This window comes from Balaenoptera musculus, chromosome 15, assembly GCF_009873245.2.
Source record: "Balaenoptera musculus isolate JJ_BM4_2016_0621 chromosome 15, mBalMus1.pri.v3, whole genome shotgun sequence".
Lineage (NCBI taxonomy): Eukaryota > Metazoa > Chordata > Mammalia > Artiodactyla > Balaenopteridae > Balaenoptera > Balaenoptera musculus.
The window spans coordinates 64665962-64693899 of NC_045799.1; the positions used below are offsets into that span (position 1 = coordinate 64665962).

The 27938-nt window shown below is 40.7% G+C and overlaps 1 protein-coding gene across 4 annotated transcripts; it reads right to left on the reverse strand.

Moving 5' to 3' along the window:
• Positions 1–2732: 2732 nt before the first annotated feature.
• GDE1 (glycerophosphodiester phosphodiesterase 1) lies at positions 2733–27684 on the reverse strand. Of its 4 annotated transcripts, XM_036826151.1 has the most exons (7): positions 27210–27684; positions 20531–20706; positions 18601–18706; positions 15356–15448; positions 6067–6278; positions 4614–4787; positions 2733–3187 (listed from the first exon to the last, which is right to left on the reverse strand). In XM_036826151.1, exons 1-6 carry the CDS (start codon positions 27468–27470, stop codon positions 4640–4642), a joined length of 996 nt encoding a protein of 331 aa, XP_036682046.1. In that variant the 5' UTR covers positions 27471–27684; the 3' UTR covers positions 2733–3187; positions 4614–4639. The 4 variants fall into 4 exon arrangements, with proteins under 4 accessions (XP_036682046.1, XP_036682045.1, XP_036682048.1 ...); XM_036826150.1 differs by lacking the exon at positions 2733–3187 and having other exon boundaries at positions 4158–4787; positions 27210–27645; XM_036826153.1 differs by lacking the exon at positions 2733–3187 and having other exon boundaries at positions 4169–4787; positions 20531–20702; positions 27210–27324.
• Between the last annotated feature and the right edge of the window lie 254 nt (positions 27685–27938).

The following is a 27938-nucleotide window of genomic DNA, read 5'->3' on the forward strand; positions in this document are numbered from 1 at the left end:
TCCTCCAAAATTTGTTTTATTTTATCTTCATAACAACAGTATTATACTGTTAATACATTTTTCAAAACACATTCACTTTTTTCCCCCTCATTTGAATCTCATAACATTATTGCTATAAGACAATTGGTGCAAGTATTATGATCTCCATTTGACAGATGGAAACTTAGGCACACACAGATTAAGTGATTTGTCTGAGGTCTCATAGCTAGTGAGTGGCAGAATTGAGACTTGAGCAAAGATCAGAACCAACTAGAGGGCTTGTTAAAACACAGGTCCTGAGCCTGACCCAGAGTTTCAGATTCATTATCTCTGGAATGGGTTCTAAGAATTTGCATTTCTAGCAAGTTCCCCCTTATGCTGATGTTGAATAACTGTCTTCACGATATTGTGATTTATAAGAAATACATATTTGGTCTTTCAGGTGACCGAAATATAGGTCTCATATATATTTGGCCTTTGCCTACAGTTCCTGGCTCAAAGCTCCCCAAACCCTTGGAATTTCCTAAGCGTTGAGTGATAAAAGTGTCTTTTTGCTCTGAGAATGAGGTGACTTTTGGAAAGCACCTAAGGTTGGGGGCCTGGATGTCAATGGAGCCAACCATGTGATTAGAGGGTTGGAACTTTCACTCCTACCCCCTTGATTTCTGGGGAGGGGATAGGGGCTTGAGGTTGAATCAATCGCCATTGGCCAGTGATTTAGTCAAACGTAACTATGTAATGAAGTCACCTTAAAAACCCAAAAGGACAGCTTTTTGCCCTTCTTTTTGGGGAGCTTCCATGTGGGGGAAACAGAACACTTCTGTGCGCCCCCATGCCTGGCCCCAAGCTCCGGGAGGACAGAAGCTCCTTTGCGTAGGACCTCGCCCAACGTATGTCTTCATCTGGCTGTGGATTCGTATCCCTTAATAGCCTTCCATAATAAATCGGTGATCTAGTGAGTAAATGGGTTTTCCTGAGTTCTGTGAGCCGTTCTAGCAAATTAATCAAACCTGAGGAGGGGATTGTGGGAAGAATATCTGATTTATAGCCAGTCAGTCACAAGTGCAGGTAACAACCTGTGCTTGCAGCTGGCATCTGGAGGGTGGTCGTCTGGGACTGAGCCCTTTACCCATGGCATCTGATTCTATCTCTGGGTAGATAGTGTCAGAACTGAGCTGGATTCTGAAGGACCCTGCCTGCGACTGAGAATTGCTTGTTGTTGATGTGAGGAAGCCTCCACACACAGAACACACTAGAATTGGGCCCAGGAACCCCTTTCAGTCTCAAAGGACAGCATTCTTTGAGAACCCTCTGCCCAGCTGATATCCATCCTCTTCTTAACACTTGGTGTCCTGCTGTCAGATTTTGAGCATAATTTAAAGTTTGATAAAAGAACACACAGGTCATTAATCTTCAGTACTTCTGATCAAAGAAATCAAGTAACTTTGCCCTGCAGTAACCGTCACTCCACGCTAAGGTTTGAGTGGATGTCTGGAACACTTCATTAACTTCCACCCTGCCTTGTCCTCAAAGCTGTGGTTGACTGTCCTGTTGACGCATTATTCCCACTTCAGGAAATGGTGTCATGTAGAAATTCTTGTCTCATAAAGAGTATTTATGTCTTAGTGAAATTCTTGTCAAGACAAGATTGCACACTCATCCCCAAATAAGAAAATGAGTATCGTTTAATGAAGTAAGCAGTGGGTTTCTCAAGCCTTTTCAGGCAGCCCTTCCAGGTTATCTGTCTCCACCACTCTGAGAACACAGGGGCGGTCCAATGAACAGCAGAGGATGTGATTTTTATCCCTATTGACTGTCTTGGAAAGAATGCTATCTTTGGATGGCTCATTTGTCGATGCTACTGAATCATTACACTCCCAAATCCTTCCCTCACTCTAGGTCTATATCCAGGTTCCTCAAGGAACCTTCCCCTTGGATATCCCACAACTCATTCTTCCAACTTTTACTGTCTACTGTGACAGGCACTGTAAGGAGTGCTGGGAAGGCTTCTCATGGCTGAGCCCTTGCTAAGGGCCACAAAGGGTGATAAGCCTGCGTTTAGAGTGCTAGCTCTGAAACTATATAATCTGGGCCTGAATCCTTATCCTATTACTGTCGTGTGACTTTAGGTAAGTTACTTAACTTCCTTGGGCTTTGGTTTTCTTCACTGTAAAATGGGATTATAATGGTACCTTGACCTCATGGTGTTGTAGCAGAGTAAACACACAGAAAGCATTTGAAACAGTGTCCAGTACATGGTAGGCAGTCCATAAATCTTAGTTATTAACAAGCATTTTACATGCACTCTTTCCTTTAATCACAACTACCCCTGCCGTGGTACTAATACTGCCCCTATTTTAGAGATGAGTTCAAGACACTAGCTATATGACTTGCCCAAGGTCATACAGCTAGAGATTAGGAATTCAGATTTAACTTTTTCTGATGTCAAATCCTGTTGTTGGGACTTCCCTGGTGGCTCAGTGGTTAAGAATCCTCCTGCCAATGCAGGGGACACGGGTTCGAGCCATGGTCCGGGAAGATCCCACATGCCACGGAACAACTAAGCCCGTGCGCCACAACTACTGAGCCTGCACTCTAGAGCCCGCGAGCCACAACTACTGAGCCTGTGTGCTGCAACTACTGAAACCCGAGCACCTAGAGCCTATGCTCCGCAACAAGAGAAGCCACCACAATGAGAAGCCTGCCCACCGCAACAAAGAGTAGCCCCACCTCGCCGCAACTAGAGAAAGCCCGCGCGCAGCAAAGAAGACCCAATGCAGCAAAAAAAAATATCCTGTTGTTAACCCCGTTACTATACCTTCCAAGTAAGTAATTAACACCTTCTTTCTTCATCTGAATTCTCCATTCTTCAAGGCCCACGACCACCTTAGCATAGGATCTCAATCCTTAATTGGGCCTGGCTGAGTCAAGTGCAATACGGATTTGGGACAAAGGTCAAGAGACAGAGAACTTCTGGCTCTCAAAAGGTCTTCACACCACAGAAGGGATGTTGTGAACTCTGTGCTGCCCCCAAGAGAATTTCTTCCCTGTCATTCGCTGTATAGCCTCTGCAGGTAAGCCAAAGGGGGAATTCAGTCCACACATGTTTTCTTTGGTTCCTTTCTCTTCCTCTTGTCACTCTAGTCATAACGTGAAATGGAAGTCATGCAGTTTAGATATCTGTTCCATTCACTGAATCTCTGTTCTGCTGTTAATTTTAAAATTCAAGAAAATTCATTTGTAAACATCCCAAGCCTCATTTATTGTCCTCCTGCCAACACCAACTATAGCAAAAATCAGTCTGCTTCTCACCACCATCCAGCTGTGTGGGCTGGTGGCCGAGCTGCTACACCTGTGAGACCAGTGACCCATGAGGATCCAGGAGGGAGGTCATGACTAAGCTGTGGGCCTGTGATCAAGGCCAGATAGGGCTGAATGGTGGGGGTGTGGGGCAGCTAGAGGGGAGAGCGAGCTTTGCAATTTTTTGAAGACTCAACTTCATTTTAAATGATGCCACTTAAGTTCACAATAAGACCCCTGGAAGCTCACATGGGAAAGAGCAGAGCTGGGAATCAAGGGCTCTACATTATAAAGGCAGACAAGGTGAGTGGTTCTCTGAACCGACTGACCTGGACTTGAATACCAGTTACACCAAGGAATTTGAGACCTTGGGTAAGTGACTTTAACCTTGCAGTACCTCGGTTTCCTTATCAGTAAAAAGAGATTAATATCTCTGTAAGATTTTTGTGAGGGTTAATTAAAATAATGCATGTTAAACCACTGAAGTTCCTGGTAAATAGTAAACAAGAAATTTTATCATGAGATCAGGCTCTATGTCACAGCTGTCATTTCTGGGAAGACCCTTCCCTTCCACAGATTTTAGTTTTCTCATTTGCAAAATGAAGCTAAGCCTAGATGTTCCTGGAAGTTTCTTCCAGCTCTAATTTTCTGTGATCATCTGCTGTAGAGCAGCTTGAAAGGGTACAACTCTGCCCCCTAGTGGTTTGTAGCTCTTATTTCTAGATACCATAAACAATCCCTCAGACTGATATCAAGACCTCCTTACCATTTTCTTTGCTTCACACCAATGTCTCACCAGGGGCCCTGGCCACTGGATTGGAAGCAGCAGCTCCCTTAAATTCTTTATGTCTTAGGATATGATGCTTGGTACATGGTTTTCCCTTAGTGCTCCTTTTAATGATTTTATTAGTATGGTCACAAGTTTGATGTCTACAGTACATTGATAACATAGCTGGATACAAATATTTTAAATAAGTAAAATTATGTTAAGTGTGTCAAGTTTTAAAACGTCAGCTCTGAGGGATCATGCATTTCCCATGCATTTGCATCTGCACCCCCAAATTGCACAATTCAATCTGTGCTTATCTTCACTGGGTTTCAGTGTGTGCCTCAGCTAGGTCGGGGCAGGAGTGTTGTGCCTTTTTGCAGACCCAGACTTTCAAGAGCATCGGTTTTGAACTCGGGCATTCCATGGAGCAAGGTGGCAACACTGGGTTTTGCTCTGGTTCAGGTAAATACCCAGTAACCGACTACTGCTTGTGTGAGCCACTTGATCCCCCAGGGGCTTGGGTATATTGATATTCCTCCATGAGGCCAGCAGGCAGTTTCTGTACCTGTGTTTCCTCCCTGGGGGAAAAGCCTAGAACTGAGGTGTGCAGTCTTCCAACATGCTGTCAGTGATATAGCTGGAACCAAGATGGGATTCATAGTAACTTTTTTCATCGAAAGTATTAACAGTCCAAGCAACAACCTGAATGCCTTTAGCTGACCACTTCTTCAAGTAGTCCCTGGAGAAAGAGGAAAAACCAACCTTGTTAGAATAATGCCAACTGTCTCAGGAATCTACAATGGCCACTAAATATGGTGTTCACTGAGTACTAACAGCCCCCAGAAAGAGCCTCTTAACTGGCCTCCGCACTGCAGCCAGAGGGTGTTCCAAACCCAGCATGAGCACCTCCTCCACGCCGCTGTGGCTTTAAACGCTTCAGCCACTTGCTGAAGACCCCCCACCCCGAACCCCTACTGGAGGCTGTACCTAGCCTAGGCCCACCTGTCTCTTTGGCCTCATCTTACGCCACATTCCCCCTTTCTTTTCTGTGCTGTACTCTGTGTGCATACTGATTTTTCTTGCAGTTCCTTGAAAGAACCAGGCCCCTTTCTGCCACAGCACTTTTGCACGTGTCTTCCCCTCTGACTTGGACCTCCACCCCCAAACCCCTCATTTCCTATGCACCCTTCAGATCTTAGCTCAGCTGTTACTTCCTTCGGGATGTTTTCCCTGACTCCCTTGACTAGGACAAATTAAACAGTATATGTGCACTGTTCTCTCTTATACAGCGTTTATCTTAGCTCTAATTTTATGTTTATTGGATCTTTATTTGATTAGCATCTATCTCTTCCACTTGACTATAAACTCCATGAGGGCAGACTGTGGCTTTCTTTCTTTACCACAGCATCTCAGCTTCTTAATACAGTACCTTGCAATACTGCAGGCATACAACAAATATTTATTGAACTGAATGCACACATGCCTGAAATAATATGAAACTTACAACTGTAACCACCTGAAATACACAGCTATAAAATTGCCAAAATAAAGATTCAGAGATTGCTAGCAGGTTAGGGAATGGAAAGTTTCTTGGAAGCAATGGAGTAGAGCCTATAATATATAGGGGAGCAGGAGAAAAGTTGGGATAGATGAGGTAGGTGCCCACAAGACATCTTCATTGTGGTTCTGCCCTGGATCCTATGTTGGTTTTTAAAGGGAGCCAATCACAAGGAAATACAATCTCTCTGTCTCTGTCTCTGTCTCTGTCGTCATAGTTTGGCACGTTTACTTTTTCTTTAAAATGCACTAAAACCCAAGAATATTTGATCAACTTGTTTTGGAAACAGTGAAATATGCCTAAACTCTTCCCACCTAAGAAGCTAGTGGCATTTCAACTTAATAAAGGCATGGTGGGCTTCGTGGGTGGGAACCAATACAGGTGTCCACTGTTAATCCTCCCTTTTCAAGAAGAACATTCAGGAAATGTATCAGAAGATAAAAAAAATCTTCCAACTTACGGAGATACAAAATCCTTTTGTATGAGGAAAGCTGAAATTCCACACAAGTACCACAAGATATTATGCATACTCCAATCGAGCAAAATGTCCAATGCCACAAACATGGACTGTTTCCAGAAAGTATCAAAGCGTGGTTTCCCATCTCCTGTATGGCTAAGGCTCCAAGGTCTGTGAATTAAAGCTGTTACTACATTCTGATCTGCTTGTCTCATCTGAAAGGAATTTTGGAAAATAAAGCAATTATCATATCTTAAGGCCAATACTTCTCATTTGTTCGTTAGATTTAGCCAATGTACTCAGTCTGTACAAGGAGGTATGCTGCCCCCCATGTCTACTAAATAAATACTCCATCATAAACCCTTTGAGAAAATAATGTGTTGAATGTAAAGCATTTAACATATAGTATAAATGAGAACACTTCCTCCACAATCCTAAAAGAACTGCAATACTATCTTTAAAATGAGAACATTATAACCTCAGGGTCAAATTTTAATAATGTCACAAAGAGTAACTTTCAATTGGATATTGATTTAAATTATGGCCAGAGATAATTAGAACACAATGAGGATGGAACCATGATCATTTCAAGATGGGCTGGTTACCTTTTGATCCTTGTTAGAGAAAATGGCTGAAAAAAAGTTGTGGGGGGCGGGGAAATGGGGTGAGAAGGGAGAGAAGTGGGGGCAGGGACGAGGACAGAGCAACGGACAAATGGGGGATATGGATGGAATTCTCTTAGTCTGTGCTCTATGGTCCTCTGGAAAAGGTATCACACATTTTAAAGGCCTCTGGTCAAGGAAGTTTGGGAAACACTGATCCAAATGTCTAGAAGCCCCAGGACACTATTCATCTCAATGACAGTTTATATCCCAGCAGGCTCCACCCTTACTGCAAATTTTTAAATACATGCTGTGTTGGTCACTGTTGAAGAACCAACTCATTATTTTGGAAACTGGTAAATAAAGGACAGGATTAAGCATTTATTTGCCTACTGGGTAGCTAAATAGTAGATGAGAGATCCTCTTTATAGAAGTATTCCATCTAGCTAATACACGAAGAAGAAACGATAGACTTAGAATATTGACACTTTAAAACCTCTAGTAGGGACTTCCCTGGTGGTCCAGCGGCTGAGACTCCGCATTCCCAATGCAGGGGGCCCGGGTTCGATCCCTGGTCAGGGAACTCAATCCCACATGCTGCAACTAAAGATCCGGCGCAGCCAAATAAATAGATAAATAAATAAATATTAAAAATAAAAATAAAACTCCTAGTAAATTGCCAGAGCTGGCCACTGGCATCAATAACAGCTGCTGACAACTCGACGAGACCACCTGACATTATGCACCCCCTGATGGTAGAAGACCCTTACCTAAGAAATTATCTTACCAAGAATAATTGAACCTAATCGATCAAGCCTTCAGCTCTCACTACCAATTTATAGGAAATATACAGAGGAGATGAATGTGTTAAATTGTACCAGGGCATAATTAGCAAAATCCAGACTTCGGTAAATAAACTCTACAAAACAACCTGGTTTCTTCAATAAATACATGACAAGGGGGATTTATACATTGGATATTTGATGATCTTAAGGACTTCTTTTTTTTTTTTTTTGCATATGTTTTTGATTTATTTATTTATTTATTTTTATTTTTTTTTGGCTGTGTTGGGTCTTCGTTTCTGTGCGAGGGCTTTCTCTAGTTGTGGCAAGCGGGGGCCACTCTTCATCGCGATGCGCGGGCCTCTCACTGTCGCGGCCTCTCCCGTTGCGGAGCACAGGCTCCAGACGCGCAGGCTCAGCAGTTGTGGCTCACGGGCCCAGTTGCTCCACGGCATGTGGGATCTTCCCAGACCAGGGCTCGAACCCGTGTCCCCTGCATTGGCAGGCAGATTCTCAACCACTGTGCCACCAGGGAAGCCCCAGGACTTCTTGTTAATGGTTTTAGATGGGATAATGGTATTGTGGTTATGTTAAAAAAAAAAAAAAGGAATCACTTTTTAAAGATACTTAAGGCAATTTTCATGGATAAAATGATATGATGTCTGGAATCTGCTTCAAAATAACCCTGGGGAGGAGGCGGAGTCAAGATGGCAGTGTGGGAAGATGCGGAGTTAGCTTCTCCCCACAACTAGGGCGCCTGCCGGCTGCTGGTGGGGGACTCTGACGCCCAAGGAGACGGAAGGAACCCCAAAGTGAACCGGTAGGATGTAGGGGGACTGAGAGGGGAGGAGAAGTGGAGGCCAGACAGGATCAGCGCCCCTGAGGCCAGGGAGATCAGGAGAGGTAGGCAGGAGGGGCCTTCCAGGAGGAGGGGAGAGGAGCGGAGGGTGATCGACCGGCCCACTCGGGCTGGGGAGCCTGCTGAGCTCCCAAGCTGATCCCCTGACCTCCAAAGCCCCCTCCAGGCTGCATGGGTCCTTGGGGGCATAGGAGGGAGGTCAGGGAGATCAGGAGAGGCAGGCGGGAGGGACCCTCCCAGACCAGAGGACCAGGAGAGGAGAGGAGGGCGTCTGCCCCACCCACTCAAGCCCAGGAAGCCTGCTGGGCTCCCAGGTGAGGTCCCCTTCCCTCTGAGACCAGGGGTGGGGGGGCACGCCTGGGTCCCTTCTGTTCCTTGAGCCTAAGCCCCACCCCCCACAGCCCCCAGGGCCTTTCCAGCCCTGTGGGTCCTGAGCATAGGCCCCGCCCACCACCCAAACCTCACCCTTGCTTAGGTCCTACTCTCCACAGCCAAGGCCTTCCTCCCAGCCTTTTTTTTTTTTTTTTATTTTCCCTCCTCCTCTTTTTTAGCATTGTGGTACTGATGTACCTTCCGGTTGTTGATTCATCTATATTTTTATTTTTATATTCTTTCTAATGTATCTGTTAGTTTCCTAGTCTAATTTTATTTTTTACTTTGTTATTGTTCTCTCTTTTTTTTTTTTTTTTTGCCCCCCCCAAGTGGCTCACAGGATCTTGGTTCACAAGCCCGGGGTTGGGTTGAAGCTCCTGCAGTGGGAGCTCCGAGTCCGAACCACTGGACTAACAGAGAACCTCAGACCCCAGGGAATATTCATCAGAGTGAGGTCTAACAGAGTTCCTCATCTCAGCACCAACACCCAACTCTACCCAATAGCCTACAAACTCCAGTGTTGGAAGGCTCAGGCCAAACAACCAGTAAGACAGGAACACAATCCCACTCATTAAAAAAAGAAAAAAAAAATGAGATGGCAAAAAAATATGTCACAGATGAAGGAGCAAGGTAAAAACCTACGAGACCAAATAAATGAAGAGAAAATAGGTAACCTACTAGGAAAAGAATTCAGAGTAATGATAGTAAAGATGATTCAGAAACTCAGAATGGAGGCACGGATTGAGAAAATACAAGAAATGTTTAACAAAGATCTAGAAGAACTAAAGAACAAACAAACAGAGATGAACAACACAATAACTGAAATGAAAAATACACTAGAAGGAATCAATAACAGAATAACTGAGGCAGAAGAACGAATAAGTGAGCTGGAAGACAAAAAGGTGGAAATAACTGCCAAGGAGCAGAATAAAGAAAAAAGAATGAAAAGAATTGAAGACAATCTCAGAGACCTCTGGGACAACACTAAATGTACCAAATTTGAGTTATAGGGGTCCCAGAAGAAGAAGAGAAAAAGAAAGGGTCGAGGAGAAATATTTGAAGAGATTATAGTCAAAAAATTCCTAATATGGGAAAGGAAATAGTCACCCCAGTCAGGAAGCACAGAGAGTCCCATACAGGATAAACGCTAGGAAAAACACACCAGGAACACATATTAATCAAACTAACAAAAATTAAATTCAAAGGAAAAATATTAAAAGCGGCAAGGGAAAAACAAAAAATAACATACAAAGGAATCCCCAAAAGGTTATCAGCTGATTTTTCAACAGAAACTCTGCAGGCCAGAAGGGAGGTAGCAGGATATACTTAAGTGATGAAAGAGAAAACCTACAACCAAGGTTACTCTACCCAGCAAGGATCTCATTCAGATTCGATGGAGAGAAGTCAAAAGCTTTCAGACAAGCAAAAGCTAAGAGAATTCAGCACCACCAAACCAGCTTTACAACAAATGCTAAAGAAACTTCTCTAGGCAGGAAACACAACAGAAGAAGAAGACCCACAAAAACAAACCCAAAACAATTAAGAAAATGGTAATAGGAACATACATATTGATAACAACCTTGAATGAAAATGGATTAAATGCCCCAACCAAAAGACACAGACTGGCTGAATGGATACAAAAACAAGATCCATATATATCCTGTCTACAAGAGACCACTTCAGACCTAGGGATACATACAGACTGAAAGTGAAGGGATGGAAAAAGATATTCCAGGCAGATGGAAATCAAAAGAAAGCTGGAGTAGCAATACTCGTATCAGATAAAATAGACTTTAAGATAAAGACTGTTACAAGAGATAAGGAGCGACACCACATAATGATCAAGGGATCAATCCAAGAAGAAGATATAACCATTATACATGTTTATGCAACCCAACATAGGAGCACCTCAATATATAAGGCAAATGCTAACAACCATGAAAGGAGAAATCGACAGTACCACAATCATAGTGGAGGTCTTAACACCCCACGTACACCAATGGACAGATCATCCAAACAGAAAATAAATAAGGAAACACAAGCTTTAAATGAAACAATAGACCAGATAGATCTAATTGATATTTATAGAACATTCCACCCAAAAGTGGCAGAATACACTTTCTTCTCAAGTGCACATGGAACATTCTCCAGAATAGATCACACTTGGGTCACAAATCAAGCCTTGGAAAATTTAAGAAAAATTGGAAAGCGTATCAAGCATCTTTTCTGACCACAACGTTATGAGATTGGAAATCAATTACAGGAAAAAACTGTAAAAAACACAAATACATGGAGGCTAAACAGTGCACTACTAAATAACCAAGAGATCACTGAAGAAAATCAAAGAAGAAATAAAAAGATACACAGAAACAAATGACAACGAAAACATGATGACCCAAAACCTATGGGACACAGCAAAGCATTTCTAAGAGGGAAGTTTACAGCAATTCAATCTCACCTCAAGAAAAAAGAAAAATCTCAATAAACAATCTAACCCTACACGTAAACAACTAGAGAAAGAAGAACAAAGAAACCCAAGTCAGTAGAAGAAAGAAATCATAAAGATCAAAGCAGAAATAAATGAAATAGAGAATGAAGAAAACAATAGCAAAGATCAATAAAAACTAAGAGCTGGTTCTTTTGAGAAGATAACAAAATTGATAAACCCTTAGCCAGACTCATCAAGAAAAAAAGGGAGAGGACGCAAATCAATAAAATTAGAAATGAAAAAGGAGAAATCACAACTGACACTGCAGAAATACAAAGGATTATAAGAGACTACTACAAACAACTATACACCAACAAAATGGACAACCACGAAGAAATGGACAAATTCTTGGAAAGGTATAAGCTTCTAAGACTGAACCAGGAAGAATTAGAAAATATAAACAGACCTATCAAAAGTAATGAAATTGAAACCATAATTAAAAATCTTCCAACAAACAAAAGTCCAGGACCAGATGGCTTCACAAGCGAATTCTATCAAACATTTAGAGAAGAGCTAACACCGATCCTTTTCAAACACTTCCAAAAAATTGCAGAGGGAGAAACACTCCCAAATTCATTCAACGAAGCCACCATCACCCTGATACCAAAACCAGAAAAAGATATCACACAAAAAGAATATTATAGCCCAATATCACTGATGAACATAGATGCAAATATCATGAACAAAGTACTAGCAAACAGAATCCAACAACACATTAAAAGGATCATACACCATGGTGGAGTGGGATTTATCCCAGGGAGGCAAGGATTCTTCAATATATGCAAATCAATCAATGAGACACACCACATTAACAAATTAAGGAACAAAAACCATATGATCATCTCAATAGATGCAGAAAAAGCTTTTGACAAAATTCAACACCCATTTATGATAAAAACTCTCCAGAAAATGGGCACAGAGGGAACCTACCTCATCATAATAAAGGCCGTATATGACAAACCCACAGCAAGCATCATACTCAATGGTGAAAAACTGAAAGCATTTCCTTTAGGATCAGAAACAAGACAAGGATGTCCACTCTTGCCATGCTTATTCAACATAGTTTTGGAAGTCCTAGCCACAGCAATCAGAGAAGAAAAAGAAATAAAAGGAATACAAATTGGAATAGAAGAAGTAAAACTGTCACTGTGTGCCGATGACATGATACTGTACATAGAAAATCCTAAAGATGCCACCAGAAAACTACTAGAACTAATCAATGAATTTGGTAAGGTTGCAGGATACAAAATTAATGCACAGAAATCTCTGGCATTTCTATACACCAACAATGAAAAATCAGAAAGAGAAATGAAGTAAACACTTCCATTTACCATTGCAACAAAAAGAATAAAATACCTAGGAATAAACCTGCCTAAGGAGGCAAAAGACTTGTACTCAGAAAACTATAAAACACTAATGAAAGAAATCAAAGATGACATAATTAGATGGAAAAATATACCATGTTCTTGGATTGGAAGAATCAATATTGTGAAAATGACTATACTATCCAAAGCAATCTACAGATTCAATGCAATCCCAATCAAACTACCAATGGCATTCTTCACGAATTAGAACAAAAAATTTTACAATTCGTATGGAAACACAAAAGACAAATAGCCAAAGGAATAGCCGAATAGCCAAAGCAATCTTGAGAAAGAAAAACGGAGTTGGAGGAATCAGGTTCCCCGACTTCAAACTATACCACAAAGCTACAGTAATCAAGACAGTATGGTACTGGCTCAAAAACAGAAATATAGATCAATGGTGTAAGATAGAATGCCCAGAGATAAACCCACGCACATATGGGCACCTAATTTATGACAAAGGAAGCAAGAATATACAATGGAGAAAAGATAGCCTCTTCAATATGTGGTGCTGGGAAAACTGGACAGCTACATGTAAAAGAATGAAATTAGAACACTACCTAACACCATACACAAAAATAAACTCCAAATGGATTAAAGACTTAAATGTAAGACCAGACACTATAAAACTTAGAGGAAAACATAGGAAAAACACTCTTTGACATAAACCAGCAAGATCTTTTTTGACCCATCTCCTAGAGTAACAGAAATAAAAACAAAAATAAACAAATGGGACTTAATTAAACTTAAAAGCTTTTGCACAGCAAAGGAAACCATAAACAAGACAAAAGACAACCCTCAGAATGGGAGGAAATATTTGCAAATGAAACAACAAAGGATTAATCTCCAAAATATACAAACAGTTCACGGAGCTCAATATCAAAAAAACAAACAATCCAGTTAAAAAATGGGCGGAAGACCTAAATAGACATTTCACCAAGGAAGACATACAGATGGCCAAGAGGCACATGAAAAGATGCTCAACATCACTAATTATTAGAGAAATGCAAATCAGAACTACCATGAGGTTTCACCTCATGCCGGTCAGAATGGCCATTATCAAAAAATCTAGAAACAATAAATGCTGGAAAGGGTGTGGTGAAAAGGGAACCCTCCTGCACTGTTGGTGGGAATGTAAATTGATACAACCACCGTGGAAAACAGTATGGAGGTTTCTTAAAAAACTAAAAATAGAACTACCATATGACCCAGCAATTCCACTACTGGGCATATACCCTGAGAAAACCATAATTCAAAAAGAGACATGTGGGGCTTCCCTGGTGGCACAATGGTTGAGAATCTGCCTGCCAATGCAGGGGACATGGGTTCGAGCCCTGGTCTGGGAAGATCCCACATGCTGCGGAGCAACTGGGCCCGTGAGCCACAACTACTGAGCCTGCATGTCTGGAGCCTGTGCTCCGCAACAAGAGAGGCCGCGACAGTGAGAGGCCCGCTCACCACAATGAAGAGTGGCCCCCGCTCGCCGCAACTAGAGAAAGCCCTCGCACAGAAACAAAGACCCGACACAGCCAAAATAAATAAATTAAAAAAAAAAAAAAAAAAAGAGACATGTACCACAATGTTCATTGCAGCACTGTTTACAATAGCCAGGACATGGAACTAACCTAAATGTCCATCGACAGATGAATGGATAAAGAAGATGTGGCACATATATACAATGCAATATTACTCAGCCATAAAAAAGAAACGAAATTGAGTTATTTGTAGTGAGGTGGATAGACCTAGAGTCTGTCATACAGAGTCAATAAATCAGAAAGAGAAGAACAAATACCGTATGCCAACGCACATACATGGAATTCAAAAAAAAAAAAAAAAGATACTGATGAACCTAGTTGCAGGACAGGAATAAAGAGGTAGACATAGAGAATGGACTTGAGGACATGGGGTGGGAGGGCGAAGCTGGGGTGAAGTGAGAGTAGCATTGACATATATACACTACCGAATGTAAAACAGTTGGCTGGTGGGAAGCAGCAGCATAGCACAGGGAGATTGCCTTGGTGTTTTGAGATGACCTAGAGGGGTGGGATAGGGAGGATGGGAGGGAGGCTCAAGAGGGAGGGGATATGGGGACATGTGTATGCATATGGCTGATTCACTTTGTTGTGCAACAGAAACTAACATAGTATTGTGAAGCAATTATACTCCAATAAAGATCTATTAAAAAAAAAATAACCCTGGGGATAAATGGGGTTATGGATGAAACAAGCTCGATTATGGTTAAAGGAGGGCTTGCTGTAGTATCTATGTATTTGCATATTTCAAATTATGCATATTTTAAATTCACTATAAGACTTATTTTTTAAAAAGGTATATTCTGCTGTTACTTAGTGAGACATAGAAATATATAACTCATTCTGTTCTGAGAATGTTACCAAAGTAATGTGAATGAGCCTATAAACAACATGAAAGAAGGAGCTAAAAAGGAATCATGGTATTTTAAAATGGGGTACGAGTATTTTCCTCTTCCTGAATTTTTGTTAATTTAAAAGAGGAGTCTCTTCACAGATGTAGAGAACAAACGTATGGACACCAAGGGGGGAAAGGGGGCGGGGTGCGGCGTGGTGGTGGTGGTGGGATGAAGTGGGGAGATTGGGGATTGTACATCTATACACTAATATGTATAAAAGTAGACTAACTAATAAGAACCTGCTGTATAAAAAATAATAATAAATTCAAAAAAAAAGAGAATTTCTTAATTGATTCAGTTCATTTAACAGGCATCTATCTTATGCTTATTTAGCTCACTGCTATTATTACCTACCAACTAACATAATATTATATACAACAAAAATCCAGAATTTTACCTTATAGATAACTTCTGGCAAGAAAGAGGCAGACATACTATTATTGTATAGGTGAGGAAACTCCATATATACTTTCTTTAGAGCATCAGTAGCCTGTAAAAGAGATTCATGTATTTAAAATCTATTAAAATGTAGTCCCGGGCTTCCCTGGTGGCACAGTGGTTGAGAATCTGCCTGCCAATGCAGGGGACACGGGATCGAGCCCTGGTCTGGGAGGATCCCACATGCCGCGGAGCAACTAGGCCCATGAGCCACAACTACTGAGCCTGAGCGTCTGGAGCCTGTGCTCCGCAACAAGAGAGGCCGCGATAGTGAGAGGCCCGCGCACCGCGATGAAGAGGGGCCCCCGCTCGCCGCAACTAGAGAAAGCCCTCGCAGAGGAACAAAGACCCAACACAGCCAAAAAAAAAAAAAAATAAATAAATATATAAAAAACACTTAAAAAAAAAATGTAGTCCCAACCAGTAACTACTATATATAAGTACAACTCTATTAAGTAAATCAGAAGTTTACTAATATATGGGGGTGTTCAAAGGAGTATTGGTAGGTTGCATTATCCACTAGGATGCATTTTAAACTCACATCAGCAGATAAGGAAGAAGCTGGGGTACTGCTGCTTTACTACTTTGTTGAGAGGCTCACCTCCTTTTGTCATACTTTGGAAAAGTATGGCAGACTACAGGCCAGTGGAGGTTGGAAGCAAAATTTAAAAATTTTTTCCTTGTACTCTAGTTTAGCCACTAGGAAAGGTCCTTTTATACCCACAACTCTATCTCCCTCTGCCTTTCCTAGCTGAAGTGGGAGTCAACCAGTCTGCAAACTAGAAAGGGTAGATTTTCTCTGTCTAGGCGACTGAGAGGAAACGTCATCCATCATCAACACGGAGGGAGAAGCCATGGGACAAGGGAGAAACTGGGAAGAGTCTCCCAACTCTTCCCAAGAAGAGCAGAGGTTTCTTTTTGCAGTAGACCAGCTACCAAATGAAGAAGAAATGGTAGAATTAAAATACTGATATTTTGTAACCTCTAGTGAATTAACAGATTTGGCCACTGAGCCACAGTAGCAGCTAACAACAGAGATGACCAGACGTTAGGTGGAATGTAATGTTGCTACATCATAATTCTTGAAGTACCCCTAATTTTTGGAAAGTCACACATAACCTATAACCAAATATAAGCAACTAAATGCATTCCCCAAAATAAAAAAGAACACAGAAATTATTCATGTCATGCTTCCCTTCACTAATATGACAGAGTGTGAGCTATAGAGCCGAAGTTGTTTTCTTGCTGTGAACTAACACGCACCATGTGTGATGTTTCATCTACATTCTTTATCTGATTCTCACAACAACCCTATGTGGTCATTTCTTACATTGTTCCCATTTTGCCCATAAGGAAACAGAAGCTTATCAAGGTTAAGGTTACACTGTAGTAGGTGAGAGTTTAATCACAATCTCCAAAGCCCGTGATCTTGGCTCCTGTATTCTACCGTCTCCAATTTAATGCCAACACTTGTTCCTTTATACTCCCATTTTTAAAATTAATTAATTAATTAATTTATTTATTTTTTGGCTGCTTTGGGTTTTCGTTGCTGCACGCGGGCTTTCTCTAGTTGCAGCAAGTGGGAGCTACTCTTCATTGCAGTGCACGGGCTTCTCATTGCTGTGGCTTCTCTTTGTTGCAGAGCATGGGCTCCAGGCGTGCGGGCTTCAGTAGTTGTGGCATGCGGGCTCAGTAGTTGTGGCTGGTGGGCTCTAGAGCGCAGGCTCAGTAGTTGTGGTGCATGGGCTTAGCTGTTCCGTGGCATGTGGGATCTTCTTAGACTAGATCTCAAACCCGTGTCCCCTGCATTGACAGGCGGATTCCTAACCACTGTGCCACCAGGGAAGTCCCTATGCTCCCATTTTGGTGAATTAGATCACTGTGTTCTGCCCAATGCTTCCCAAACCATCTGTGAACACCCAACCAGAAAGCTCAAATAGCTGGAAAAAAAAAAAAATTTCTTCCCCTCCCTCACCCCTCTTTATTCTAAGAAAATAATCATGAAGATCAGTACACCATGCGTAAAATGTAGGGCCTATCAGGGTTCCCAAACATGGGCTGTTATCCTCAATAAAACCCGAGGTGCTCATTAAAAATCTTGTTACTTGACCCCATGACCCTGGCCATTTTTAAGATTTAATCTCTGGGTGGAATGGCCTAGGAATCTGTATTTTTAATATGTATTCCTGGTGATTCTGATGCAGACTGACTGGAAAACCTAGACATATAGAACTATCAGTTTACCAGAATAATAAATTAGCCAGAGCACCATTCTCCTCTTTCTTCAAAAATGGGAGTTTATTGTACTTAAGTTAGAGGCTCATATTTCAGGTTTTAACAACTGGTTTCAACAATATCCTGGGCTAATTAAAAAAAAAGTTGGTATCATCAGAACTCTCCATCAGTAGATGGCCATTACTGATTATAATTATTGCTGGGGGAAAATACCCAAACTGTACATTTGTACTTGAAAAATGTATTCGTACTTGAAAAGCTGGTTATGAGAACAAATGTAATCTGAACCATATTTTACCATTGATTTCCACTGCAATAATGTGTTTTTATGAGTAAATGCTCTAAAATTTAAGCAAAATTTTATTTAAGAATGTAATACATATTTTAAGAAATTATAATAAATAAAAGTATAACTACTCAAGTCATAGAATAACAAAACTATACATAAGGGATAGAAATCATACAAAAGGGATAAATCCTTATAGAAGACAAATATCCTCTTAGCTATCAGAAGCTTTAAATATAGGAGTTTTCTTTAAATTCAGTCCAGAGTTGTCTAAGACTCTTATCAGCCAGATGTAACTGGTCTTGTATCCAACTCCTGGAGCCCTTTTTATGAGGTTACTTAAATGGTCTGTTCAAGAAGTGCCTCTTTACTGTTTATTTAATATCTTTTGTAAATGTTTTATGCAAATAAAAGAAACCTGACTCTTCTATTCTGTGCTAATTGTCGAATACTGGGAATTGTTAAATGGTTCCATCAAAGGTTAAAAGGTTAAAAAGGTTCCATAATTTACTGTTTCCTTGAAGATGTGGATTTTTGCACTGTAAACTTCCATTAAGCAAATATAATTTGTAAAAATAATTTAAGAATATAAAAAATAAAATATATAGTTAATTTTGGAACAAACTAGCACTTAAATAAAGCTGTCTTTTCCAAAGTGGTAAAGTTTATGGTATAAACTGTACCATATTTGCATGGCCTTTGACATCAAAGAAGATTGTGAGGTTATGGTCTAGGCACTCTGCAACAGCTTCTCTCAGGGTAGGAATCTTTTCATCAGGGAAATCATTCCTATAAGAGAGGGAAAAGGAATAGTACATTGTAGGAACAAGGAAAAGATAAAAGTTTAGTGAAACAGACATTTGAAAAATGTCTCCCAACCAAAGGAAAAGAGTGTTTTCCCCAACTTCCTTTCTCCAACCATACCAAAGTCCAAGGATAATATGTTCTTAAACCAAATTAAAGATATTCTTGGCCACAAAACAGCAACAACAAAAATCATTTATTTTTTAGGCAGTCACTGGATTTATAATATAATTAGTAACTCTACTCACTAAAGGGCAGAGTATATGCCATCTTTGGAGAACTCAGAGACTTAAGATTGTACTTTCCCTAATAGAACCTTATGCAGGAGAAATTCCTAGCTATATATACATCTGTTAACTGTATGGTTGTGCATTTAAGTGCAACTGGTTAAAATAAATAATTTTCTAATACATAAGTTTCTGAAAAAGAAAAGGAAAGTTAAGTGCCTGACCCATAAGAAATCAGCTTTTCTCAAATAACAAAATTTCACTCTACATGACTTAACTTATGCTAATTCAACGGTATTAAGTCAACTCTAAGATCTTGGTTTTAAAAAAGATAAAGATAAATAGTACAGCAAATTCTGCCAGCCACTCTATTCAGTGACTATTCCCCGGGAATCAGAGACATGAATTTGCTATTCCTCTGGCTAGTCTTAGTTGCCATGCTCCCCTCTCAGGATGAGCATTTTACCCCACTGAGAGAAATTTTTCCTTCTTTTGCAACAACATGGTCTCTAAACACAAGCCAATTATTTGGTATTTAAGCAAAGAAAATGCAACCTTTCAACTATGGAACAAAGACTGCTTGGGTTAAAGACATTAAGATGCATATTGGCTCCAATACCATGCCTTCTTCAAGTATTTTAAGGGTGATGCTGACCCTAAGCATTTTTTGCATTAAGTGTTGACTTTGAATTTGACATCTTATTAGCTACAATGTCACTGTAATATTAAAACCAGCCTTCCCCTTGCCTACAGCTGAGCAATGAAATATCTGTAACAGCAGAGAGCAATTCCAGCAGCTTGGACTCAGAACTTTCAAGTGTTATCAATATTCTTTCTAAAGTATGACTTCCTCTGGCTGACTTTTAATTTCTTTCAGTTCCTAGGAAAACAAAGTCTGAATCATCTTTTAGGGAGGACTACAGTTTAATCACTGGGTCAAATAAATTGACCAGAGAATTGATACGACATGAATTACAGTAAGAACACATTTTTCGGTATTACAAAGACAAGAGGAGAGGGATTTAAATAACCACATTCCAAAGTATATTACCCAGATACCAATTCCAAGGTGTTTATAGTTGTTAATGGTGGGAAGGGCATGGGTTCTGTGGTCATATACATTTGAGAAACATTAAGTTAAAGGCAAGAATTGATTGACGTGAACTGTTTATCCCCAAGGGAAACGTCTAAAGTATAGTGTTTGATCTTATTTGATCATAGAACCCTTTTCTTCTGGAACATCTTATACGATTAGCTCTGATATACATACACACACACACACCCCACACATACATATATAAATTTATATGACAGTACAAAGTAATTGTCACGTTAGAGTACTGTCTTGAGAATAATTCTGAAGCCAAATTTGGCCTCAGTGGGAAAAGATGAAAAACATTCATGCCATACTTCTGTTGTTCCTGGCACCTGCCAATTACTTGGGAAACCTGTATATAGCTGAAAACAAAACACAACAAAACAACTCTTCTGGAGCAGAAGATGTAATTAGAAGGTGCCAGTGTCTTTCTGTGATCTCCAACACAAGTTGAAAGATATGTTTAGGTGACAATACACCACTTACCTTAATCTGTGATTTGCTGCAGGATTAAGCTTCCTAATTTGTTCAAATGTCAAATCACACAATCGACCGGTGCCATCAGTTGTCCTATCTACTGTGCTATCGTGCATTAAGACAGGAATCCCATCAGAAGTAAACTCAAGGTCCAACTCCACGCCTGTTGCTCCATTCTTAGCTGCCTTAACAAAAACACCAACGATATTAATGTCACGTGGCCACAGATGTCATTTTGTAATCTAAACACTAAAGATGACCAACAGGGCTGGCTAGGTAGATAGTTTTTCTTACTGATTCTATTCCCTTCCTATACCAAAGAGCAACCCAACCTCTTTTCCATGGATGTTAACCTTACTTCAGTGTCCACCCTTACGGATTCCTTAAAAACTTCAATTTCCCCACTTTTCTCACTCTCAGAGTGGCAGATGGGGAGACTTCTGCAATTTGTTTTCTCTGGTTGCTTTAACTATACAGACCATTAATGGCTTACAATTACAAATATTTAGTCACATTTCACTGTTTACCTACACTCTCTTTGGTGCAGTATCTCTGATGATTCCGCTGTGTTTGTTGATTAGTTGGATATTGCACTACCTTGGCATAAACAGGACGAGTCAGGTTTCTGCTGGTTTAATTCCATCCTCTAGAGCAGAAACACCAAGACTGCTTCTAGAGGACACTAGATTTTGTTTATGTGAGCAGCACTGGCTGTTGGCCAACAAGCTGGTAAGCCCGATAAGGCATGCAAGAATTTATCTAAAAAGAGAACATGAACATAAAGTTTGAGGGGCCATGCTCCTCTGAGACACACTATCCAACATTTGCTTCCTTGGCTTCTTTGTCACAATGAAGACATGAAACACTCATTATGATCAAGACTTTAAAGTTAATTTTTTTTTAAATTATGCAAACATACATTGCAAACATACATAGTAGTATACAGCAAAAAAAAGACTTAACGGATGTTAACATTTTGCCATATTTGCTTCAATCTCTTGCTGCCCTAAAACAATAATAGCTATATTATTTATTGAGCCTTTTATATTTGTCAGGCACTATTCTAACTGCTTTAAATGTATTAACTCATTTGATCCTCACAACCCTTCAGGAGGTACTATTAACATGCTCATTTTCAGAAGAGGAAACTGACAGAGATTAAGAAACTTGCTCTGGGTTACACAAACTAGGACGTGGTAGAGGCTACACTCTTAACCACATGACTTTACACATGACTTTACTATCACACTACAGATACAGCTAAAATCCTCCTCCCTTCTTCTCCAGAGGCAACTGCCAAGTGGATGTGCATTATTTCTATATCATTCCCTTACAGGTCTTTATATATTTACTACACACTTAAGTACCCATAAACAACATACAGCACTGTACTAGTGCATAGTAAGCATTCAATAAACATTAGCCATTGTTATTGTGTTTTTTAACATGTTTTTAACTGTAAAATAGTCAAATTTATTAATTATGTCCTTTATAGGTGGAGATTTGTCTATCTTATTTAAATCCTTTCTTACCTCCACTTATAAACAACTATTTTCTTCTAGGCTTCAAAGTTTGATTTTCACATATATGACCAAGATTTCCCCCTCTAAAAACTCCAATTCCATCACTAACTGGCTATGTCATCTAATTACAAATATTACTCTAGCCTCCGTTTCATCATTTTTATGATGATACTTCTTTAATGATCTTAAGAGTTGTGAGGATTTAGAAATAATGTATGTAAATCACCAAGCTTGGTGCCTGGCTCAGAGGTGGCACTCAATATAAGTAACCTATTATGACTAGAAAAACACTTATGCCTCAGTGAAAAAGTCATCACATAAGATGTAATGCTTACATTTACACTGATTAAAAGGTACATCTTTTTATAAGATTAAAAGGTATATCTTTTCTAAGTTTAATAATGCACCGGTAAATCAACATGGGTTATATATTTTATAACATAAAACAAGATCACATTTCCAGTATTCACAGTGCATCTCTCTCATTGTAATACAAATGTTAACCTTATTACTTGATGCTAGTAATTCGGTTCAATTATACTTTCATCCATTAGGGCCATTTTTACTTGGCTACAAAACAAAAAATAACAATGGTGAGACACTGTATTTTAGCAAGAATACTAAAGGTAATGAGTTCATTTATTTGTCTTTTCTGTGTAGTTTATTAAGGCCAAAAACAAAAGTTCTATAAAAGAATCACCATACTAGAGCTTCTTAGACCAGATCTTCTAATGACTGCATTCAACTTTCTTTCCCAATACTTTTATGTAGAGGCAAAAAGATAAACCCCTGAATCTGATTCATATATTAGTATGTACTTCATACTCTTATTTCAAGAAGTTTCTTATAATAGTATTTTTCTTCTAAACATACACACTTCACATAAACTAGTCTACATAAATACTGTAATTTATTAAAACTTAAGATGTTAGTTTGAAACTATACTAATAGTTTAGTAATAGAATAGTATAGTGTAGTATAGTTATAGAAATCAGATCAATGATTGCCTTGGGGCAGAGGCAAGAGTAGGGGTTGACTCCAAAGAGAACACAAAGGAACATTCTAGGGTGATGGAAATGGATTGAGGTGCTGGCTACCCAGGTGTAAATATTTATCAAAACTCATCAAACTGTATACTGAAAATGTATCTTTTATTGTATGTAAATTATACTTTGACAAAGTTGACTTAAAAAGTGTCTGCTTTAATAAAGTCATTATACTTATATGGCTTTTGACATACTATTCACATACCATAAAATTCATCCATTTAAAGTATACAGTTCAATGGTTTTTAGCATATTTGCAGTTGTGCAACCATCACTACAGTCGTTTTCTGAACATCTTCATCACCCCAAAAAGAAACCCCATACCCATTAGCAGTCAGTCCCCACTTCTCTCTCCAACCCTCCCAGTCCCTGGCAACTACTAATCTACTTCTTTCTCTACGGCTTTGCCTATTCGAGACATTTTATTTAATAGAATTATATAATATGCAGTCTTCTGTGACTAGCTTCTTTTACTTAGCATACTGTTTTCAAGGTTCATTCATGTTATAACATGTATGGGGACTTCATTCATTTTTCTTGCTAAATAATATTCCATTGTGTGGCTATATCACATTTTATTTATCCTTTCATCAGCTGATGGACATTTCTGTTGTTTCCACTTTTTGGCTATTATGAATAATGCTATGAACATTCCTGTTCAAGTTTTTGCGTGATGCATGTTTTCAATTCTTTTGAGTATATACTTAGGAGTGAAATTGCTGCTTCAGATGGTAATTCTATATTTAACCTTTTTCTAAAAAATTAATTAATTAATTAATTAATTTTTGGCTGTGTTGGGTCCTCATTGCTGCGCGTGGGCTTTCTCTAGTTGCGGCGTACGGGCTTCTCATTGCGGTGGCTTCTCTTGTTGTGGAGCACGGGCTCTAGACGGGTGGGCTTCAGTAGTTGTGGCTCGCGGGCTCTAGAGCACAGGCTCAGCAGTTGTGGCGCATGGGCTTAGTTGCTCCGCGATCTTCCCGGACCAGGGCTCGAACCCGTGTCCCCTGCATTGGCAGGTGGATTCTTAACCACTGCGCCACCAGGGAAGTCCTATATTTAACCTTCTGAGGAACCGCCAGACTAGTTTCCCACCATCAGTGTATGAAGGTTCCAACTGCTGCATAATCTTACCAATACTTCTGTCTGTCTTTTTGATTATAGCTGTCCTAGTGGGTATGAAGTGGTATTTCACTGCGGTTTTGAATTGCATTTTCCTGATGGCTGATAATGTTGAGTATCTTTTCTGATGGGCTTATTGCCTATTTGGACATCACAATTCTTCCAACAAATATTTATTGAGTGTCTACTATGTATCAGGCACTGTTCTAAGCAGTGAGGAGAGAGTGGTGAGCAAGAAAGGAACATGGATCTTACACTTTAGTGGGGAGAAACACACTATACACATGTTACATGTATTATGATAGTGATAAATGTTTGAAAAAGGAAGTACAGGGTAATGTGAAAGTTAAGGCAGGTGGGGGTCACTAGACAAGGCAATCAGGGAAGGCCTCTTTAAGAATATGACATTTGAGCTGAGACCTTAGTGATAAAAGGGAGTCAACAATACAAAGATCCAGGGGAAGAGTTTTCTAAGTAGAAGAAATGGCAAATATAATACAAAGGCCACAAGGTAGGAAGGAGCCACAAAGTATTGATTGCCTACCCAGATCTATTCCCTTTCTTCTTCCCTGCTGGTAGAGAGCTGTTCTTTCCCCAGTGTTCAGCTTTCTCCTCTGCTGTAAGTGGACTATTCTCAACCCCTCCATGTGTGTCTGTCAGAGAGAGTGAGAGAGACTGACTGACTTCTGGGAAAGACTTATGGAAGAGGGAGTAGAGCCTTTTCTTGAGGCTGGATGCTGATATGTAAGAATGCGAGTCCTGGGGCTGCAATGGCCACCTGGCAACTACAATGAGGGCTAGTAAATATGCTGCAGGTGGCAGAGCAGATAGATCAGTAGAAATGGTGTCCTCCACAATCACAAATTGAACAGCTGAATAAACCATCCTGGAAGTCACCTCTCCCACACACACCTCTTGCTATGTGAGATAGTCCCCTTACTGTTTGAAATATTTTAAGTTATATTCTCTATTACATGAAGCCAAAAGCATCATTAACAAACACCCAAGGTGGTTTAGACAGAGAGAGTTGGGGCTTTGAGAAAGGTCCAAAATGGAAAGGTGTTTTGATTTTACCTAATTGCAATAGAAAAACCACTGCAGGGTTTTAAATATGGGCAGGATATAATCTGAATTATACTTTTAAAGCTGCACTCTGGCCCCTCTGTGGAGTGGACTGTGGGTTTGACTTCATGCTTCTGTCACTGTTTATAATCGTGACTCTGTTTTTGGAATGCATTCATTTCACCTCTCTCAAGTTTTTCCTTCTCTATCTATTCTATAATCTACCAGAAATTCTACCACTGTCAGAATGTCTTCCCTGACTTTTTACATAATAGAATGTTTAAGAATATCAATTATGAGCTGCAAACAAGCAAAGCGAAGAAGAAAAGGACAAAAACCAAACTTTGAAGGAAGTAAACTACATATTTCTTTTGAAGTCAAGAGGGAGGACGTGACCTTGTCTTCTGCAGCTAAATTCTGTCATGGCTAAAATGTTCATTGATAATGACCTTGTATTTGAACAAGCTAAATTACATCTCATTTCCTCTTAAAACCAGGAATCAGCTTGGCGCAATGTTATTTATCATAATTACATATATTAAAGACATGTTCAACCTAAACATACAAGACACGAATGGAGTTTAGCTATAATTCCCTTGCAACACAACAGGATATGACACACTATATGTATATGTGTATTTCGCATACATACTTCCTCATTTAATGTGAGGTAGCCTATTTCATCGAATCACAACCGATTAGGTGGATATTAACATTATTCCTATTTTACAGATGAGGAAACTTAAGGTCAGAGCTGGGACTAGAGTAAGGAGCGGCACCCTAGGGTGCCTTGCTTGCTACATCCTACCCATGACTCTGACTGGGACACAGAGCGCTTAAGTAACTTGTTCATTACACAATACTGTCTGTCCCTAGCTGGACAAAGAAAGGACAGTCAGTCCAAATTTTACATCCTGGAAAACATTCTAATCTATGTCAAAGAGCACCGGGACTTGGAATCAGAAGGCTGAATTCGAAAAGGAGCTGTGTGTGTTTGAGCCAGTTTTCCTACCCACTTAATGTTAAAATAATGTTTCAGGGAAATGAGAGGATCAGATATATTTCCACATATGCAAAAGTGCCTAGACAACTGCAAAGCTCTCTCACAATGCAAGCTGTTATTATGATGAAGTCCGGAGACTGCCAAGAGACCCTTGTGAAAAGGGGAGGCAGAAATTATCAGGAGTCCCGCTGCTAGTGTTGTCTGACCATGGGGAAAGGTGATAAGGAGATGACTTGGATAATTTGGAGGACAAGTAAAGACAGCCGCTGTGAAGGTGATCCATTTAGAATATGTTAGCTAACCACTGACCAAGACTCTACTTAACCTGGCCACATTTCCTACTTCATTCACACACCAGCCTTTGCTTTGTCCCTTGAAGTCAGGCCATATACTGTCTATTCTGTTACATGAGGATTCCAATATCATTCCCACTTCAGGACCTTTGCACTTGCTGTTCCCTTTTCCTGGAGCACTTTTCCCCCAGATCCATGGTGGGCTCCTCATAATCCCGGTCTCAGTTCAAAGGTCACTTCTTCAGATAGGATTTCTGTCTAAAATGACCCTCCGGTCATTCCTTATTCGGTAACCCTAATTCTTCATTGCACTCATAGCTTTCTTAAAGTACCTTATGTTTGTTTAAGACCTGTCTCCCCTACTCCAATGCAAGCTCTGTGAAAGCAGGTACCCCTTCTGTCTTGTTCATGACCATCCTCAGTACCTGGCACATAGCAAATACGTTAAGTATTTGCAGTGTTCTATAAATACTTGGAGATTTTCCGGAATTCAGAGGGATCGAGGGTCACTTGAATGTATTCCTTGTGGACAAATGGGGAAGTGGTAAGGCTATCATGAAAAGGCTGGGGAACCTTCGGAAGGACAGGCAGAAGTCCAAGCTCCCAGGAGGCGCGCAGGGGCGGGAGGAGTGGAGGACTCACCTGCCGAATGGCCGCCAGCGTGTTCTCGGGCGCGTCGTGGCTGCCGCCGCGGTGGGCGATGGCGGAGACGCGGTCCCGGGGCCTGAGCACCTGCATGGTCCTGAGGGAGGGCACCGGCTCAAAGCTGAAGAGGCGCAGCAGGAGGTAGAGGCTGCCGGTGAAGAGGCAGGCATTGAAGGGACTGCGCGTCACCAGCAGCAGCACCAGCATCAGGAAGGAGAAGGGGCCCATGAGGCCCCCCTGTTCCTCCCAGAGCCACATGCCGGCGCCCGCACCGGCACGGACGGGAGTCCCGGTCCCGCCGGGCTCCGCGGACAGGAGACCAAGAGGCTACGACGACAGCCCAAAGCGCGGGCCGCAGCTGTCACCCTTTAAGTGGACCAGCGCCGCACAATGGCGGCCGCGGCTACTTCCGTAGAAGGAGCCCGAGGTCCAGCCAATCAAGGCCGAGGATCTCCAGAGCTCGGGGCGTAGCAGCTGCCAAGGCAACGGAGGCTGGTCCGAGCTCCCGGCTGGCGTTCCAAAGTACGTTCCAAAGTTTTGCGTTATTCTGTGGTCCGGACTTCCACTGGGGATTTCAAACTCTAGAAGCAAGGCGAGGGATATGACAGCAGTCTTAAGGTCGTAGGACTGGAAAGGATCTTAATGACTCCATTTTGCCGTCAAGGAAACTGCCCAGGGAACTTTGAAGGGGCAGGACGCTTACACTATTTATTAATTCAATTCAAG

Bases quoted from the DNA above. Each gene is read 5' to 3' on its own strand.
- GDE1 (XM_036826151.1), bottom strand. From the start codon at position 27,470: ATGTGGCTCTGGGAGGAACAGGGGGGCCTCATGGGCCCCTTCTCCTTC. The intron at 18,707-20,530 runs GTAAGTGGTGTA...CCTCTCTTATAG, and splicing joins GCAGCAAATCACAGATTAAG to GAATGATTTCCCTGATGAAA. The intron at 15,449-18,600 runs GTACAGTTTATA...TCTCTTTTACAG, and splicing joins TCAAAGGCCATGCAAATATG to GCTACTGATGCTCTAAAGAA.